The sequence below is a fragment of the Sinocyclocheilus grahami genome, unplaced genomic scaffold (genome assembly GCF_001515645.1).
Source record: "Sinocyclocheilus grahami isolate Dianchi unplaced genomic scaffold, SAMN03320097.WGS_v1.1 scaffold1738.1, whole genome shotgun sequence".
Classification (NCBI taxonomy): domain Eukaryota; kingdom Metazoa; phylum Chordata; class Actinopteri; order Cypriniformes; family Cyprinidae; genus Sinocyclocheilus; species Sinocyclocheilus grahami.
The window spans coordinates 25,360-46,262 of NW_015506917.1; the positions used below are offsets into that span (position 1 = coordinate 25,360).

The 20,903-nt window shown below is 40.3% G+C and overlaps 4 protein-coding genes across 4 annotated transcripts in view; 2 read left to right on the forward strand and 2 right to left on the reverse strand.

The window, feature by feature from the left end:
* The window catches only part of dstyk (dual serine/threonine and tyrosine protein kinase), a gene marked incomplete at its 3' end in the record, with an annotated part of 28,064 nt that extends 25,353 nt beyond the window's left edge, over positions 1 to 2,711 (reverse strand). The window contains exons 1-2 of the mRNA XM_016258788.1: positions 2,699 to 2,711; positions 2,491 to 2,562 (exon numbers count right to left, since the gene is read on the reverse strand). Coding sequence (XP_016114274.1) covers positions 2,491 to 2,562; positions 2,699 to 2,711 — 85 coding nt within the window. The remainder of the gene's footprint in view (positions 1 to 2,490; positions 2,563 to 2,698) is intronic.
* Positions 2,712 to 3,973: 1,262 nt separating this feature from the next.
* Positions 3,974 to 12,360, forward strand: nuak2 (NUAK family, SNF1-like kinase, 2). The gene is made up of 7 exons (XM_016258789.1): positions 3,974 to 3,997; positions 4,203 to 4,323; positions 4,410 to 4,561; positions 7,634 to 7,699; positions 9,362 to 9,614; positions 10,714 to 11,603; positions 11,868 to 12,360. Exons 1-7 carry the CDS (start codon positions 3,974 to 3,976, stop codon positions 11,970 to 11,972), a joined length of 1,611 nt encoding a protein of 536 aa, XP_016114275.1. The 3' UTR covers positions 11,973 to 12,360.
* Positions 12,361 to 14,838: 2,478 nt separating this feature from the next.
* Positions 14,839 to 15,411, forward strand: LOC107572356 (transcription factor Adf-1-like). The gene is made up of 2 exons (XM_016258790.1): positions 14,839 to 15,030; positions 15,161 to 15,411. Exons 1-2 carry the CDS (start codon positions 14,901 to 14,903, stop codon positions 15,409 to 15,411), a joined length of 381 nt encoding a protein of 126 aa, XP_016114276.1. The 5' UTR covers positions 14,839 to 14,900.
* A 1,993-nt stretch (positions 15,412 to 17,404) lies between these two features.
* The window catches only part of ccnd3 (cyclin D3), a 13,099-nt gene continuing 9,600 nt past the window's right edge, over positions 17,405 to 20,903 (reverse strand). Inside the window, exons 4-5 of the mRNA XM_016258798.1 lie at positions 20,301 to 20,443; positions 17,405 to 18,070 (exon numbers count right to left, since the gene is read on the reverse strand). Coding sequence (XP_016114284.1) covers positions 17,984 to 18,070; positions 20,301 to 20,443 — 230 coding nt within the window. The 3' untranslated portion in view covers positions 17,405 to 17,983. The remainder of the gene's footprint in view (positions 18,071 to 20,300; positions 20,444 to 20,903) is intronic.

The following is a 20,903-nucleotide window of genomic DNA, read 5'->3' on the forward strand; positions in this document are numbered from 1 at the left end:
ACTCACATACACACACACACTCACTCACTCACAGACACAGACACACACACTCACACACACACACACACTCAAACACAAACATACATACAAACACACACGCACGCACGCACGCACACACACGCACACACACACACTCTCAAACACAAACATACAAACACACACACACACACTCTCAAACACAAACATACACACACACTCTCAAACACACTCACTCACTCGCAGACACACACTCTCAAACACAAACATACAAACACACACACACACACTCTCAAACACAAACATACACACACACTCTCAAACACACTCACTCACTCGCAGACACACACTCTCAAACACAAACATACAAACACACACACACACACTCTCAAACACAAACATACACACACACTCTCAAACACACTCACTCACTCGCAGACACACACTCTCAAACACAAACATACAAACACACACACACACACTCTCAAACACAAACATACACACACACTCTCAAACACACTCACTCACTCGCAGACACACACTCTCAAACACAAACATACAAACACACACACACACACTCTCAAACACAAACATACACACACACTCTCAAACACACTCACTCACTCGCAGACACACACTCTCAAACACAAACATACAAACACACACACACACACACACACTCACTCACACACAAACATACAAACACACACACAACATCAAAGCAAGTACAGTACAGATGACACCGCTCATATTCTAACACTGACTCATGACACAGATTCCTCCACAGCACACGGATGAGAGTGAAAGGGGAAAATGTGTTTAAATGCCATGAAAACAATATCATACAAACACACACACAACATCAAAGCAAGTACAGTACAGATGACAACACTGACTCATGACACAGATTCCTCCACAGCACACGGATGAGAGTGAAAGGGGAAAATGTGTTTAAATGCCATGAAAACAATATCATTAGTCATGACGCAGGCTCGGTTTTTTAATGTCAAATATATTTTCTGATTTTTGTCTTTTGATTTGGTGGTGATATGAGAGTCGTACAAGATTTTGTGATGTCAATGAATCAATGCGAGTTCATGTTCATGCATATATGTGTGTGTGTGTGTGTGTGTGTGTGTGTGTGTGTGTCAGTGTCCTCATTAAAGCACTGTGGAGTGTTTAGTTCTTGGTTCAGTTGAATGCGACTCTGTTCACGGCTGTTAAGCTGCTTATTTCTGCACTAAATCCTGTTTGAGACATTTTCTGCTGTTAACACTAAACCTGCTGCAGGAGACACACACACACACACACTCACACACTCACTCACACACACTCACACACACACACACACACACACACTCACTCACTCACACACTCACACACACACAATATCAGGAATCCCCATCACTGATAACCAACACATTAACACACAAGCAGAGCTCGACCGATAACCGATATCTCCAACCGATATTTACACTTTCATATATTGTATATTAGTCGTCTGATAACAGATCTACTGATGACTGACTCGGCTTGTTATGCATTTAAAGAATAAAACCCAACCACAGTATTTAAGCAAGGAATCGTTAAATAACCTTCTACTAAAAACTTCATTAATATCGGACATTTTTTCCAATGTTGTTATAATTAAACTAAAGCTTAGAGTAAAATTATTAAAAACCACTGTCTTAATTGAAATAGAAATTTAAACCAAAACTTAATTTAGATATAATGCCTTCACAACTGAAATGAAAATAAGTTAAGTTAAATGGGAATATTTATTTAAAACAATTTATAGAACAGAAAATAAATACATTAACTTCTATTAAAAACTTTACGAATATCAGTCATTTTTTCCAATGTTTTTATTATTACATAAAACTTCAACTAAAATGATTAAAATCCGATGATAACTGAAATAAAAAATTAAACCGAAACTTAAATTAGATATAAAGCCTTCACGACAAACTGAATTTAAACACTTATTTAAATTTATAGAACAGAAAATTAAAATACTCAATATAAAATTAAGTAATTAATTTTAAAATACGTTTAACAAAAGCACTAAAAAGGCTACTTAAAAATAAATACTATAATAGTATATAAATAGTACTTAATAATGATTTTTAAAAAATATGTGTAGCTTAATTAGCTAAATATGTGTGTATTTACGCAGGAAATATTATATATCAGTAATATTTAACTACACAGATATATTTAATTACAACGACATTTTAAAAGCTGCATAAATAATAATGATACATTCTATACTTTTATACAGTTGTAGTCTCGCGGTCACTTCTTTTTATTTTATTTGATTACTTTAGCATTATTTATAGTTTCAAAAAGCAGAAATAAAAGTGAAACATGCTGACTGGTCATAAAGACATAAAACAATATTCATGTTCTACGACAGCATGTGTGCATGTGTTAAATGAGCTTGTATTTGCATGTTTCCAGCGCTTCTGACATCGACCGGCTAAGAGTATCGGTTGCATCGGCTGGCGGACTCACCTGTGTCCAGCGCCGCAGGTGTGCTGCTGCAGGTGTTGCTGTGGTTCTGTCGGAGCTCGCGGAAGAAGGTGGCTACTTAATATAGCAAAAATGATTCTTTAGTACTTCTTAAGATAAACTAAAGTGCGCTCGACTGTGCTACTCTGAGACACGGTGAATATGAACCAAAATGTGCTTTTAACACACTCTCTGTGTATTTAGTCTCCACTTGTAGTACACATCTTTCACACACTAGTAGCCTACACTCAAGTGTACTACAAGTGGTATGGTACCTTTACCCCTTTTGATTGTTTTTTTAAATTTTCTAATTAATTTTATCATCTAAACATTTTTAGAAATTCTTTGCATTTTTAAGCTACACATGAGCCACACCAAAAGACTGTAAATCAATGTTTTCAAATAAAATCAATTAATTTAACTTCCGTGAACTTTCAGATGAAAACGATGAGTTTTTCATGCTGCAGTGGTTCATCAAGAGACGCACGTATTCATGATTATAAACAATATTCAGTCCAAAAGTGTGTGAGATATACGGGAAAAAAAACTGAAAATTATTTAATATAATTTAACAAAAGTATTTTTGACACTAATGGTGTTCCATACATACCTCGCAAACATTTCACTGGTTACATCTCTTAAACAAATAATAGTAAAAATAGTCAAACAAAAAAACAAAATTGAGGGTCTAAATACTGTGCTTTTTTTTTTTTTAGAAATGTTTAAGTTTGTTTTGCGTGTCAGAACAGATGTGTGTGTGCGTCTGTGTTTGTCCATCTGCCAGTCATCAGTGACCTGCGGAGACACGTCTGACACACACACACAGACACACACTCACACACACACACACACACACACACACACACACACACACTCACTCACACTCACACACACACACACTCTCACACACACACACACACACACACACACTCTCATTCACTCTCTCTCACACACACACACACACTCATCAGTCACTGTGATTCATTAGAGAGGATCCTCACAGTCTGCTGTGTTTGATGACGCCGCTCTCTGATCTCAGTTTTACTGTAAGCAGTATGCATTTCTCTGTAAATCATTTGTGAAACTATCTTTGCGTAAATATCACTTTCAATATGACAAAGTTGCGTAAGATCCGTCTGACAAATGATTGACACAGAAACCGTTGGTGCTTCAGGATCGATCGCAAGAACTAAACTAAATACAGTCCTTCGCTTGAATTACGTTCACGCCTGATTCATTTTCTGTAGAGTTCAAGTTTCCATGTGTCAATTTTCTTAATTTTATAGTTAAATTGATTCTTAATAATTGTTTAGTATGTAATCAATTAATGCTATTAATATAAAATAATAAAATATATTAGTATAGTGTATTAATATAATTAACATATGATTTTATTTAATTAATTAATTAACAATATACAAACCAAAATAACAACATGATATCACAAATCAATTCAACTTTCCCGCTCCCCTGCGGTCTCGTTAAAATGGGGTACATAGTGGATAGAAACGTAAATAAATGTAAACATTAATGGTTAAATATTTAAATTCATATTTAATAATTGTTTAATATATAATAAATCGGTGGTAATAATGTTAAATATATTGTTATTGAGTGTGTGTGAAATGCTGTATTTCCTCACACATCTGTCAGATATAATCGTGACGACTGTGACTCCGGCAGGCCTGTGATGTGTGTTCGGTCTCGTTCTCCAGGTGGCCATAAAGTCGATCCGTAAGGAGAAGATCCGGGACGAGCAGGATCTGATGCACATCCGGCGCGAGATCGAGATCATGTCGTCTCTGGCTCATCCGCACATCATCAGCATCCACGAAGGTACGGATCCACAGAGCGCTCGGATCCAGACAGACAGACGCGTCAGTGTGCTCCACCGCTGAGAGTGATGTGCCTGTGTGTTTCAGTGTTCGAGAACAAGGAGAAGATCGTGATCGTGATGGAGTACGCCAGTAAAGGAGATCTGTACGACTACATCTGCGACAAACAGCGCGTCTCTGAGAGCCAGGCCAGGCATTTCTTCAGACAGATCGTCTCTGCCGTACACTACTGCCACCGGGTCAGAACACACATTTCTTTCTTTCTAATCCAAGCGTTAAAACCTGTTCTGTTTCTATAGGGTTGTGTGTGTTCTATAACATAATGCAATGTTTTGATGCTTGGTTTCAGTGCATTGAAGCTTTAAGGGTTGAGGATGCTATTAAATACATTTGAAGTGGATCGAAAAAGTTCAACGTTGTTCGTAAGACAAGAACGCATTTTGGTTTTGATCCACTTCGAATCTCACTTAAAAGTGAAACGTAGGTATAATAATATCAGCCGTCATAATTGATCTGAAATTGAATAAAAGTGAACTGAAATTAAAATATATATAAAGAAACATTTAGTTGTACTAAATTAACTAAAACGGAAATACAAACGGATAAAAACTAAATGACAAAAAATGCAACAAAATTACAAACTTAAACGTAAAAATTAAAAATTGAACTAACGTTGTAAATACTAGTAAATACTAATAATACTAGAATAGCACTGCTGTAATTTCTATTCTTTAATGTCTGAGGTTACGGAGATAAATTCAAATGTTAAGGAATTAATTTATTCCAGTTATCGCTTATTTTGCAACGTTTCTAAATTCTGTTTAGTTTAAGTTGAAGTACTAAAATAGCTAAAACTATAAAGACAACAAACTTATGAACTTAAACGTCAAAATTAAAACGTAAAACTGAAAATAAAAAAATAAACATAATAATTAAAAACTATATTATCGTGTTACGTGACGTTTTAAAATAACACTGCTGTCATTTCTATTGATTAATGTCCACGGTAAATGAAATAAATTAAAATATTTTAAAAAACAAAACAGATTTTTTTGTCTAAGTACTAAGACTAAAATAAAAATTATTATGTAGATAAATTTTAAAAAAAGACAATCACAACAAAAATACAACTTGAAAGCTTTTTAAAAATTGCATTTATTTTTATTTACCAATTCAAAATAATAAAAAGCTACAACGCTACAGTAATGATACAATTTTGATTTGATTGACCAGTTTATCAGTCATTCAATCCTGTGCCATCTCGTCTACCGTAGCTATAACCGCTATAACACTAACACATTTAGCTTGTTATGGGTGCAGTTTTAGAGGTTTAGTTTAGCAGATATCTGTCGACTGCTGAGGTCAGCCAGACTAGATATTAGTCAGACGTCATGTGAGCATTTCTCACAGTCAGGAGAACTATGGGAAGGCTCTGGGGTTGCATAACGCGCATCAGCCTCCGCATGACTGCGCAAGTTTCACGCAGCGCACACTACCAAACACAGCGAGAGCTCCGAGAGCAACCCTCGGCTGGAAGCGTCTTGGAGAGTCGCAGGCGTGGGTTAAATGAGGCTTTGCCCTCCTGCAGAGAAACACAATCACGAAAGACTCGCATTCCAGCTCTGACGCGAGTCTGTATTTAGAGATCGAGGGTTGGGGAATCAGAGGAAATCTGGGGATTTTCAGGAAAGTCTTTAAGAGTGAAACTGACATTTTAAAACAAAGTGGCGTCGTCGATCATTCATTAAAGGGAAGGTTACGGATTACTAGCTACCGCATTTAAAATGTAACAAGTAGTGTAACTTTCCAGTTGCTTTATTAATGTCACTGATAACTTTTCTACATTTCTAACGAATGTTTTCAACGGTTAATCATTTTGAAACATTAAGTAGCACTGATTACTGTCAGACGTTCTGAGGTTAAATACAGAGTTTGATAGCTATGATACTGGTTTTGGAATCAAATCTTTGCATGGCTATAGTGAGAAACACTGGCATCTAACAATCTAGCCTTGGAAAAACTGTTATATTATCTTATAAAATAAAGCATAGGTAAACCCAAATGTGACCATGGACCACAAAACCAGTCAAGGGTCAATTTTGTGAAATTGAGGTTCATGCATCATCTGGAAGCTGAATAAATAAGCTTTCCATTGATGTATGGTTTGTTAGGATCGCACAATATTTGAAAATCTGGAATCTGAGGGTGCAAAAAAATCTAAATATTGAGAAAATCATCTTTAAAGTTGTTCAAATGAAGTTCTTAGCAATGCATATTACTAATCAAACATTAAGTTTTGATATATTTACGGTAGGACATTTACTAAATATCTTCATGGAACATGATCTTTACTTAATATCCTAATGATTTTTGGCATAAAAGAGAAATGTATAATTGTGACCCATACAATGTATTGTTGGCTATTGCTACAAATATCCCCCAGCGACTCAACACTGCTTCTGTGCTCCAGGGACACGAATAGGAAATAAACTGTGTCCTAAAATAAGTTTCATATTTTAGAGCAGTCAATGCAATTTATGAAAGAAGTCAATTAAATCTGTATGTGTGTGTGAAAAAAATCAGATGTAACCCCCTTTGTAATCGTTCACATTTTCAAAAGTAACTAAATTTAATTAATTTACACTGGGGATAGTTGACTCAAAAATGAAAAATCTGTCTTTAATTACTCGCCCAAACCCGTAAGACCTTCGTTCAACTTCAGAACACATTGTTGAATGAAGTCGTTATTTTTGTTTTCTTTGCGCACAAAAAGTATTCTCGTAGCTCCGTAAATTACGGTCAAATATCCCCCAGCGACTTAACACTGCTTCTGTGCTCCAGGGACACGAATAGGAAATAAACTGTGTCCTAAAATAACTTTCATATTTTAGAGCAGTCAATGCAATTTATGAAAGAAGTCAATTAAATCTGTATGTGTGTGTGAAAAAAAATCAGATGTAACCCCCTTTGTAATCGTTCACATTTTCAAAAGTAACTAATTTAATTAATTTAACACTGGGGATAGTTGACTCAAAAATGAAAAATCTGTCTTTAATTACTCGCCCAAACCCGTAAGACCTTCGTTCAACTTCAGAACACATTGTTGAATGAAGTCGTTATTTTTGTTTTCTTTGCGCACAAAAAGTATTCTCGTAGCTCCGTAAATTACGGTTGAACCAGTGATGTCACATGGACTATTTTAACGACGTCCTTACTGCGTTTCTGGGCTATATCTATTTAGAATTTAAAGTCGGATCAGATTTACAAAAATCGACGGGTGTGGTTTCTAAATATCTCCGTTTTTCCAACAGAACGGTATTGTTCATCGCGACCTGAAGTTGGAGAACATCTTGCTGGACGACAACGGCAATATAAAGGTAAGTTCGGGACAGAATACATTTTTAATTTGCGATCATTGGACCTCATTTAAGAATGATCAGCAGAATAAATGTTTGTTTTATTATTACTTTATGTAGTAAACCAGGGGTGTCCAATCCAGCAGAGTTTAGATCCAGCCTGCCCCAAACACACTTGCCTGGATGTTTCTAGTAATCCTGAAGACCAGTGGTTCTCAATCCTGGTCCTGGAGAACCCCCAATGTATCGTACCTTATACCGTATCGTATCGTAGTAAAGACTCCAAGGCCTCAAATGCGCGTCAGATAAGAAAGACATCAAAAACGTGCCTTGTTGGGGGTTCTCCAGGACCAGGATTGGGAACCGCTGCTGAAGACCTTGATTAGCTTTGTGTTTCATTAGGAATGGAGATAAACTCTGCAGGACAGTGGTCCTCCAGGATCAGGACTGGACAACCTTATTGGAAACTGCTGAACAGACCTGGACAGACCTTTGAGAGTCTTAAGCCCCATTCACACCAAGAACGATAACGATAAAGATCTAGTTCTATAAAGAGTCCACACCACAACTATAACGATAAAGGCACAGAGAAACGAAATCGTTGGAATCACTTTCAGAACGATTTTTTTCCAGCTGATGAACGGTACAAACATCGACAGCCAATCATAATCAATCCTGCTGTCGCGAGCTCGAGAATTTAAAGAGGTAGACGAGCGTGCGCTGAGAACAAACAGACGATATCGTCCGCTGGTGTGGACGCTTATATAGTTATCCTTATACAGTAGTTATCGTCCCTGGTGTGAAGGTGGAACTAAAGGGTTAGTTCACCCCAAAATTAAAATTCCGTCATTAGTTACTCACCCTCGTGTCGTTCCAAACCCGTAAGACCTTCGTTCATCTTCAGAACACAAATTAAGATATTTCAAATTTACGGTTGAATCCCTGATGTCACATGGACTATTTTACCGATGTCCTTGCTACGTTTCTGTGCCTTGATCGTGTTAATATCTTTGCTGTCTATGGAGGGTCAGGGAGCTCTCAGATTTCATAAAAAATATCTTAATTTGTGTTCTGAAGACGAACGAAGGTTTTACGGGTTTGGAACTGGAGTGATTTAATGACAGAATTTGAATTTTTTGGTGAACTAACCCTTTAAAGCCATTTTCTCTGTCGCGACTTTCATAGTCTGTTTGAAACATTATCTCTGATACTTCTGTTTATTAAACAAGACGCCGTAAGACAAACACCCTATTGAAACTTGCGAAATTTACGGTTGAAGCCCTGATGTCACATGGACTATTTTACCGATGTCCTTGCTACGTTTCTGTGCCTTGATCGTGTTAATATCTTTGCTGTCTATGGAGGGTCAGGGAGCTCTCAGATTTCATAAAAAATATCTTAATTTGTGTTCTGAAGACGAACGAAGGTTTTACGGGTTTGGAACTGGAGTGATTTAATGACAGAATTTGAATTTTTTGGTGAACTAACCCTTTAAAGCCATTTTCTCTGTCGCGACTTTCATAGTCTGTTTGAAACATTATCTCTGATACTTCTGTTTATTAAACAAGACGCCGTAAGACAAACACCCTATTGAAACTTGCGTGAGATAACGGCATAAATCTACTTTATGAAAGGCCAATGACCGCTAGATGGGAATCACTGAAATCACTGTCTGTTTTTCAGATCGCTGACTTCGGGTTGTCAAACCTGTACCAGGGTGATAAATTCCTGCAGACGTACTGCGGCAGTCCCCTGTACGCTTCGCCCGAGATTGTGAACGGCAGGCCGTACAGAGGACCGGAGGTGGACAGCTGGTCTCTGGGCGTCTTGCTGTACACCCTGGTTCATGGAGCCATGCCTTTCGACGGACAAGACCACAAGAACTTAGTCCAGCAGATCAGCACTGGAAACTTCCGCAAACCCACCAAACCATCTGGTGAGGCTCTTAAACGATTTAGAAGACAACCGAAACTCAAGCGACGTCCTTTGTGTACTGTTTGCCCTATTTTTAAACCAACGTATGAAACTGGTTTACTGTGTTTGTCAAAGGTCAAGACTTGGCTCTTTCAACCATGCCATGTAGCAGTTTTATAGATGGAGCTTATCTATTTCTAGCAGATAAGCTTTTATAGCAGGTAGCCTTCCATCTGTTGACCATTGCATGGCAGTCTCATAAATTTGAGTTCTGACTGTTGAGTCCACACCGGCAGCAACTTTATTGCTGGAGGTTGTCTGGTTGCCATGATGTTGGTTGTAGTGGCTGTTTTAATGTTGATTTAACATTTTTGATTAGGTCCAATTTCTCACATGGTTTTCCATGCATCATTTTTAGCTATGTCCCTACATTACAGATAACCGCAAAACTGCCCAGAGTAACGTGAACTAATCTTGCTACGCAATGTTTCCCAGCCCTGTTCCTAGAGGCACACCAACAGTACACATTTTGGATGTCTCCCTTACCATTTCAGGTCTTTTAGTCTCTACTAACAAGCTGATGAGTTGAATCAGGTGTGTTTGATTGGGAAGAGTTCGAAGATGTGTACAATTGGTGTGCCTCCAGGAACAGGGTTGGGAAACACAGTATCGGGATACTGTGCACTGTTTGTGCTCCCATGCTTTCAGTCCCATTAGTAGTCAAAACACTGCATTGCTGATCATTTGCATAGTTACATAAAACTTTGAAACTGTGCCACATGGATACACCTGCTTTGCACTGCCAACAGTCCCTCACGTTGCTAACTCTTACCGAAAAAGAATGACTTCCAGAAGCCAGTCGGTTTGCATGCAGCTTTGTAGTCTGTGATGTTGTAGGCCAGGGGTGTCCAGTCCTACAGCTGGAGGGCCATTTTCCTGTAGAGATTAGCTCCAACACACCTGCCTCTAGTGATCCTGAAGACATTGGTTAGTTGGCTTGGGCAAGTTTAATTAGAACTGGAGCTAACTCGACTGGAAGGTGGCCCTCCTGAAGCAGGACTGGACATCCCTGTTGTAGGCCATACATTTGTAGCATCCTAATCCTTTTTGTCGCCCCACAGATGCGTGTGGTTTGATCCGTTGGATGTTGATGGTAAATCCAGAGCGTAGAGCTACTTTGGAGGAGATCGCGGGTCACTGGTGGCTCAACTGGGGCTATCAGCTCCCTCTACTGGCTCAGAGTGAATCTGCAGCTGCGCATCAGGATCCAGGACATGCGGCAGCTGCATGCCAAACCGGTGGCCCGACTCGTATTGTGGACTGGCTACGCCGCACCTCTCGCCCTCTTCTGGAGAGCAGCTCTAAGATGCGCTGCCTGTTGCGGACAGGCGGGGCCACCGGAGGGGAACTGGTCCAGCGACAGCGCTCCATACGCAGGTCGCGTAAAGAAAACAATGTCTCGCAGACCATGCAGGAAGCTCCTCGCCCATTTAAAGGAATTCTAAAGAAGCGGGGAAGTCTTAAACAGAAAGCGCCCAGTGACTCCCAGGCTACACCCTTGGAGGAGAAGAGCCAGAACGCTTTGGCGCCATCTGTCCTGCCTCCACCCCCTAAAGGCATCCTGAAGAAGCCTTCGGAAAGCGAGTCAGGCTATTATTCCTCTTCTCCGGAGAGCTCCGGAGAGACTCTTGGGAACCCAGAGCCACACCGCAAGGGCATCCTCAAACGGCACGGCAAGTTTTCCGGCGGCCTGCAGGAATTCGGCTCACTGGACCAGCTTGCACCCTCCTTACCAACGGTGGTCAACAGATCCCGACTGAGCGGCGCGATCAGCGAGGATAGCATCCTCTCCTCGGAGTCCTTCGACAGACTTGACCTACCTGACCACGAGATTCCAGTCGCCCCAATGGAGCGACCAGCAAGTGGACGCAGGATGCGAGGATGCGTGTCCGCTGACAATCTCCTCGACTTGAGGGAAGAGTCTCAGTATCAGGGACACTGGGAAATGGACATGGAATTCGGCTCGCTGGAACTGGACCAGCTTGCACCCTCCTTACCAACGGTGGTCAACAGATCCCGACTGAGCGGCGCGATCAGCGAGGATAGCATCCTCTCCTCGGAGTCCTTCGACAGACTTGACCTACCTGACCACGAGATTCCAGTCGCCCCAATGGAGCGACCAGCAAGTGGACGCAGGATGCGAGGATGCGTGTCCGCTGACAATCTCCTCGACTTGAGGGAAGAGTCTCAGTATCAGGGACACTGGGAAATGGACATGGCGTGCTACCTCGCAGGAGTGTCCGATAGCGTGTTTTCGATTTCTGACTGCGAAAACGTCACTCAGACTTACAAACAAGCCTTGGGAGCAACTGCTAGCTGAAACAAACAGGGACTACAATGTGCAGAGATGACGCAACTCCAGTTGCGCTAGGAGAAGGAAGCCGGTTGGAAACGAGGAAAGTACTTGGAAATGTTCTGGAGCAATGCCAGACAAAGAGTGGTCAGGGAATGGTTTCAGGCCCAGCAGGAAATGGGCTTTCGTAGAGGACAGGACGTCCTGTTAAGGACATGCATTTCATTCTGAGGGAACAGCAGTTTGTGCAACATGCAAAACAGTGGTTTTTATAATGTAGACTTGGTTTGAGAAAAGTGCCTTTTATTTCGTCAGCTGCCTTGCTCCCAGTGATGAACAACTGACTGGTTATTCTTTGAAATGTTTTTAAATGACTGTTTAGGGTGTTGGCTAGTCAAAAAAAAAAAAAAAAAAACCAAAGATGACTCATGATAAAGTTCAGAACCATTGTGAGTTCAGTTTGTTTTTAAGGTGAATACTGGTGGTAGAACACAACAACGATACTGCAAAAACTCACAGTGCAAAGACTGGCTAAAGTGTAGATCGTTCCCGCCAATTTCTGACTTTTAAAACATGCTATTATCTGCTCAGAGTTCACAGGTGCACGGATACAATGAACTACTGTCTGTTTATGACTTTTTATGTAGTCCAGACTTTAGTTCTGCGTCTGTTTCATGATAAGAATCGTGCAGATAGGAGTGTTTGAACTGCTTCCATGTCGCAGTTTATTAGGATGGTAAAACACAACGTGACCTTTCAGAATAAGATGAAACTAAAAGCGCTTCTGAACATTCTGTCTTCGAGAAACGTGTTGAAATGGTGAGATTTACTGGATGTTAACAATTGTGTGGTTACAACTATTTAGGAATGGGATGGAAGGGTGTTTTGGTGTCATAGCGGGGTGTTTGGGCTTCATCTGTAAATCTAAACTCTTCATACAGTATTTGTAAGAGTGTCACGGTTTGAGATAACCCAGGTAATGAGGTGTTGTTCTTCTGTTTGGTGTTATATTTTGTTCGAGTTCATGCATGTTTATTTACCAAAGTGCCTGCTTTATCTGCCCTGGTGTCTCTTTGACTCAGTGGAACAATAAAACTCTGACTCTCTGGCTGTCGGTTCTTCTGTACCCATCACGGTCTCCTGGATAACCCCTAAATCACATTTGTACTCGATAGTATGTGAGAACTGTGTTGCAGCATTCATAATTTAAGTGTTGTTAATGAATTTGAAAGTAATTAAGGCAAATAGTATGCAACAATGTCATGCCAGTATATATCATGGTAGTGTTTGTGGTTCAGAATTTAATTTATGCTAGTTTTAATTCAAATCTAATCTTAAAAAGAATCGCATGATGAAGAACAGGCTCGTTTTCTTAATGCAAAACCATTCTGTTGATCTTTTGACTTCAGGGTCAGGGCATTTCTGCTTAAACCAGCACATTAAAACCATTCACCATCCACATCAATGCTGTTTATTTTCACACATACATGTCTTTTAAATTTAAAAAGAGTCTATCAATTACATACATTCGAGTCTAAGAGCAGCGCATGAAATAAATGTCGTGTGAAATCATGCAGTGTGTGTGTTTGACAAGGCGAAGGTTTCCAGACAATGCAAATATTTGCTTGGGAGCAGAACGTCTGCGACGTTAAAACTAATGCGAACATCGCCAACAAACGCTAATGTACCGGAACCGTCAACAATAAGCGGGAAAACACTAGAATCCATTGGCTGGAGAGGGTTTGCTGCATCCAGCTGTCAGAGCGGGAGGTCCTGCTCGGGCGGAGACGGCAGCACCTGATTGATGGTCTCCTCCAGCGACGAGAAACAGGAGCGCAGGGACACCTGGAGCACAGAGAGAGTCAGAGAGTCTGATCGAACCCTTACGAGTAGGGATGTAACCATTACCGAATCGTGATTCAATCAGGGGCGGAGCCAGACAGTCAGACAGTACGGGGCTTAGCCCAAATGTAGTATATAAAAAATATCTTATATCCATCTATGGAAAAACTGACGTTTTCAATTAGTAAGGGTTTGTTCCAAAAGCTAACATCAGCTAATGTTGCATGCAATGAATGTCAGCTGATGTTCTTTGACAGTGTTCACACACCATAGCAGGACTCTACATTCAGTTTTACTTGCCCTCAATTGTGCCAACATTTTCACTGGCCCAGCCAAAAATAACGCTGGATAGATGCTATTTACACTATGTTAAAATAGAAGGATTTTCTGCTACTTATACTGGGGCTATCAGCTCCCTCTACTGGCTCAGAGTACTTATACTAGTGGCAATTATCTGCACCTCAGTATTGTAGTACATTATAAAACGGTATGCAATAATAACGTATTGAGTGTAAATTATAATTTTAATTCAAATTATTAAATGGATGCCACCTTATTGGGACAATAAAGCCCTCCCTTCACCTACCCGATACTTTACTTAATTTAATTAACTACTTTATCATTTGTATTTTATTTATTTATTTACATTTTTACTTTATATTTTTAATTACTTTTTGATTATTTCCTTCATTTTTATTGAAAATAAATGCCTTTCTGATGTGATATGAGATTTGAAAAGGGAGAAAAAAAAGATTTGAACCCGGGTCGATCGCGTCAACAAAAAAACTTTGTTATGTGCTTTACCTTCTACGCCACTGGAGTTAACAATCAACAGCAGTCTTTTATGCTGCGTTCACACCAAACGCGAATAGAGCGTCTGGCGCGAATTATTTCAATGTTAAGTCAATGTAAAGACGCGTTTACGCGCGTCTGGAGGTCTCGCGGCGTCAGACGCGAATTGAGCGTTTCGCGCGAATGGTGCTTTTTGTGCATTTACGCGTTTGACGCCCGAGTTGAAAAATTTAAACTTTGGCGTCAATTCGCTCCGCGTTAACCAATCAGGAGCCTGCTTGCTGCTGTGGCGGCAGGCCCGCCCGGAGTCACTCATTCTAAATGGAGGAACGACTGATATTATCAGTGAGCAGTCACCCAGAGATTTATGACACAAGTTCATATTTCTATAGAGACAGGAATAAAAAGGACCTCGCTTGGAAGAGTGTCGGTGAGGAGATTGGGCAACCTGGTAAGTTGTAAATACACATTTCACTTTTGAGTCACGTACACGTTTAACGACCCGCGGCCTTCCCGCCGTTTTTTATAACTATTTCCCCCCTACAGCTACTTTTCGCTAACAAGATAATGTGTTTATTCAGAGGACGTGTGCAGAAAAAAGTGGAAAAGCCTCAGGGACACCTACCTGAAGGAGAAGAGGAAGGAGATGGAGAAGAGGAGTGGGTCAGCAGCAGGGTCAGTGAAGAAGTGGAAGTACTCACAGATCCTGGGATTCCTCGAGCCCTTCGTCACCCCACGGGAGACCACCAGTAACATGGGGGGCTGGAGAGGGTTTGCTGCATCCAGCTGTCAGAGCGGGAGGTCCTGCTCGGGCGGAGACGGCAGCACCTGATTGATGGTCTCCTCCAGCGACGAGAAACAGGAGCGCAGGGACACCTGGAGCACAGAGAGAGTCTGGCTAAGTCATCGAACCCTTACGAGTAGGGATGTAACCATTACCGAATCGTGATTCAATCAGGGGCGGAGCCAGACAGTATAAACATTCGGGGCTTAGCCCAAATGTAGTATATAAAAAATATCTTATATCCATCTATGGAAAAACTGACGTTTTCAATTAGTAAGGGTTTGTTCCAAAAGCTAACATCAGCTAATGTTGCATGCAATGAATGTCAGCTGATGTTCTTTGACAGTGTTCACACACCATAGCAGGACTCTACATTCAGTTTTACTTGCCCTCAATTGTGCCAACATTTTCACTGGCCCAGCCAAAAATAACGCTGGATAGATGCTATTTACACTATGTTAAAATAGAAGGATTTTCTGCTACTTATACTGGGGCTATCAGCTCCCTCTACTGGCTCAGAGTACTTATACTAGTGGCAATTATCTGCACCTCAGTATTGTAGTACATTATAAAACGGTATGCAATAATAACGTATTGAGTGTAAATTATAATTTTAATTCAAATTATTAAATGGATGCCACCTTATTGGGACACTAAATCCCTCCCTTCACCTACCCGATACTTTACTTAATTTAATTAACTACTTTATCATTTGTATTTTATTTATTTATTTAAATTTTTACTTTATATTTTTAATTACTTTTTGATTATTTCCTTCATTTTTATTGAAAATAAATGCCTTTCTGATGTGATATGAGATTTGAAAAGGGAGAAAAAAAAGATTTGAACCCGGGTCGATCGCGTCAACAAAAAAACTTTGTTATGTGCTTTACCTTCTACGCCACTGGAGTTAACAATCAACAGCAGTCTTTTATGCTGCGTTCACACCAAACGCGAATAGAGCGTCTGGCGCGAATGATTTCAATGTTAAGTCAATGTAAAGACGCGTTTACGCGCGTCTGGAGGTCTCGCGGCGTCAGACGCGAATTGAGCGTTTCGCGCGAATGGTGCTTTTTGTGCATTTACGCGTTTGACGCCCGAGTTGAAAAATTTAAACTTTGGCGTCAATTCACTCCGCGTTAACCAATCAGGAGCCTGCTTGCTGCTGTGGCGGCAGGCCCGCCCGGAGTCACTCATTCTAAATGGAGGAACGACTGATATTATCAGTGAGCAGTCACCCAGAGATTTATGACACAAGTTCATATTTCTATAGAGACAGGAATAAAAAGGACCAAAGGACCTAGAGTGTCGGTGAGGAGATTGGGCAACCTGGTAAGTTGTAAATACACATTTCACTTTTGAGTCACGTGCACACGTGCACACCCGCGGCCTTCCCGCCGTTTTTTACAACTATTTCCCCCCTACAGCTACTTTTCGCTAACAAGATAATGTGTTTATTCAGAGGACGTGTGCAGAAAAAAGTGGAAGAGCCTCAGGGACACCTACCTGAAGGAGAAGAGGAAAGAGGTCTGTTTCATGATAAGAATCGTGCAGATAGGAGTGTTTGAACTGCTTCCATGTCGCAGTTTATTAGGATGGTAAAACACAACGTGACCTTTCAGAATAAGATGAAACTAAAAGCGCTTCTGAACATTCTGTCTTCGAGAAACGTGTTGAAATGGTGAGATTTACTGGATGTTAACAATTGTGTGGTTACAACTATTTAGGAATGGGATGGAAGGGTGTTTTGGTGTCATAGCGGGGTGTTTGGGCTTCATCTGTAAATCTAAACTCTTCATACAGTATTTGTAAGAGTGTCACGGTTTGAGATAACCCAGGTAATGAGGTGTTGTTCTTCTGTTTGGTGTTATATTTTGTTCGAGTTCATGCATGTTTATTTACCAAAGTGCCTGCTTTATCTGCCCTGGTGTCTCTTTGACTCAGTGGAACAATAAAACTCTGACTCTCTGGCTGTCGGTTCTTCTGTACCCATCACGGTCTCCTGGATAACCCCTAAATCACATTTGTACTCGATAGTCTGTGAGAACTGTGTTGCAGCATTCATAATTTAAGTGTTGTTAATGAATTTGAAAGTAATTAAGGCAAATAGTATGCAACAATGTCATGCCAGTATATATCATGGTAGTGTTTGTGGTTCAGAATTTAATTTATGCTAGTTTTAATTAAAATCTAATCTTAAAAAGAATCGCATGATGAAGAACAGGCTCGTTTTCTTAATGCAAAACCATTCTGTTGATCTTTTGACTTCAGGGTCAGGGCATTTCTGCTTAAACCAGCACATTAAAACCATTCACCATCCACATCAATGCTGTTTATTTTCACACATACATGTCTTTTAAATTTAAAAAGAGTCTATCAATTACATACATTCGAGTCTAAGAGCAGCGCATGAAATAAATGTCGTGTGAAATCATGCAGTGTGTGTGTTTGACAAGGCGAAGGTTTCCAGACAATGCAAATATTTGCTTGGGAGCAGAACGTCTGCGACGTTAAAACTAATGCGAACATCGCCAACAAACGCTAATGTACCGGAACCGTCAACAATAAGCGGGAAAACACTAGAATCCATTGGCTGGAGAGGGTTTGCTGCATCCAGCTGTCAGAGCGGGAGGTCCTGCTCGGGCGGAGACGGCAGCACCTGATTGATGGTCTCCTCCAGCGACGAGAAACAGGAGCGCAGGGACACCTGGAGCACAGAGAGAGTCTGGCTAAGTCATCGAACCCTTACGAGTAGGGATGTAACCATTACCGAATCGTGATTCAATCAGGGGCGGAGCCAGACAGTATAAACATTCGGGGCTTAGCCCAAATGTAGTATATAAAAAATATCTTATATCCATCTATGGAAAAACTGACGTTTTCAATTAGTAAGGGTTTGTTCCAAAAGCTAACATCAGCTAATGTTGCATGCAATGAATGTCAGCTGATGTTCTTTGACAGTGTTCACACACCATAGCAGGACTCTACATTCAGTTTTACTTGCCCTCAATTGTGCCAACATTTTCACTGGCCCAGCCAAAAATAACGCTGGATAGATGCTATTTACACTATGTTAAAATAGAAGGATTTTCTGCTACTTATACTGGGGCTATCAGCTCCCTCTACTGGCTCAGAGTACTTATACTAGTGGCAATTATCTGCACCTCAGTATTGTAGTACATTATAAAACGGTATGCAATAATAACGTATTGAGTGTAAATTATAATTTTAATTCAAATTATTAAATGGATGCCACCTTATTGGGACAATAAAGCCCTCCCTTCACCTACCCGATACTTTACTTAATTTAATTAACTACTTTATCATTTGTATTTTATTTATTTATTTAAATTTTTACTTTATATTTTTAATTACTTTTTGATTATTTCCTTCATTTTTATTGAAAATAAATGCCTTTCTGATGTGATATGAGATTTGAAAAGGGAGAAAAAAAAGATTTGAACCCGGGTCGATCGCGTCAACAAAAAAACTTTGTTATGTGCTTTACCTTCTACGCCACTGGAGTTAACAATCAACAGCAGTCTTTTATGCTGCGTTCACACCAAACGCGAATAGAGCGTCTGGCGCGAATGATTTCAATGTTAAGTCAATGTAAAGACGCGTTTACGCGCGTCTGGAGGTCTCGCGGCGTCAGTGAGGCGTTTAGCGTGGCGCGGAAGACGCGAATTCGCCTCATTCGCGCGTCTAGTTCGCGCGAATTACGCGAATTTAGCTTTTTGTGCATTTACGCGTTTGACGCGAATTCGCGTCTGACGCCCGAGTTGAAAATTTTTAACTTTGGCGTCAATTCGTGCCGCGTTAACCAATCAGGAGCCTGCTTGCTGCTGTGGCGGCAGGCCCGCCCGGAGTCACTCATTCTAAATGGAGGAACGACTGATATTATCAGTGAGCAGTCACCCAGAGATTTATGACACAAGTTCATATTTCTATAGAGACAGGAATAAAAAGGACCTCGCTTGGAAGAGTGTCGGTGAGGAGATTGGGCAACCTGGTAAGTTGTAAATACACATTTCACTTTTGAGTCACGTGCACGTTTATCGACCCGCGGCCTTCCCGCCGTTTTTTACAACTATTTCCCCCCTACAGCTACTTTTCGCTAACAAGATAATGTGTTTATTCAGAGGACGTGTGCAGAAAAAAGTGGAAGAGCCTCAGGGACACCTACCTGAAGGAGAAGAGGAAGGAGATGGAGAAGAGGAGTGGGTCAGCAGCAGGTCTAACGTCTCATCCGAAGGACGGAACACTTCATGCACTCAACTGTCGCAGCTTTAATTACGTAGTGAAGCGGGAGGGGCTATCAGACTCCGTTTATGAATGACAGAATAACCTTATCTAATTCATACACTACATGGTTGAGTACATAGTGCTGTTGCTGTTTCATGCAGATATTTTTATGTATAGTTTCACAAAACGGAAGTCAGACCATTCTGTTTTTGCTTCAAATTTTGAAATCATACAATCTAATTTAGATTGAAAACTGCTCGTGTTACATGTATGCAGTATCTTTGTTTGGATCGTGATTAAAATGCAGTGGTTGTCTCTGATTTGAAATGTTAAGAGCACAGACAAAGCCTGAGTTTGTTTATATAAAGAGATTTATTTGATTTGTGTTACTTATTTATTTGATTTGGGGATTGTTTTAAAATTTCTATTTAGTTTTGTTATTTACATTTACATTATATTTAAAATTTGTCATTTAGCAGATGCTTTTATCCAAAAAAGCAATCAAAACCAACAAAGTGCTATATTAGTATATTATTATAGTGTTATATTTCAATTTCACAAAGAAATGTGTAGCATTTTGTCCAAGCAATAATAAAAGGACACATTTAATTTATAATTTGTCTTAAATCGTGAATCGAATCGTGAGTTGAGTGAATTGTTACATCCCTAGTTACGAGTGAATGTGTCCTCACCATGTCCGTGTCCAGGACGTCTCTCAGCAGCTGCAGCAGGCCGTCAGGGCCGTATTCGTTCTTTAGGACATTCAGTCTGATCACGGCTGCCGTCACACACGAGCAGGCCACCGCAGACGGAGCGAAAACAGAGAACTTCAGCTCTGAAAACACACAGCGGGTGTGAAAAACTAGGGCTGTCAGTTTCATGCATTTACTTAAAGGAGACATATTATGTCCCTTTTTACAATATGTAATACAAGTCTCAGGTGTCCCCAGAATGTGTCTGTGAAGTTTCAGCTCAAAATACCCCACAGATCATTTATTATATCATTTTGAAAATGCCTATTTTGAGTGGAAGCAGAAACAAGCAGTTTTTCGGGCCTGTGTCTTTAAATGCAAATGAGCTGCTGACCCGCCCTCTTTTCCAGAATAGAGCTGCGGCATTACAGCTCGCACCTGCTAAAAACATCTGTTTTGGTTCTGATTATCATGTTTATCGTGCTGAAATCATGTGTTTTAAACCATATGAGTTTAAACTTCTGATATAGGGTTTTCTGAGCGCACACATCTGAAGCACACGCACAGAAAGCGGCTGTCACAGCATGTGAGCACTAAACTAAG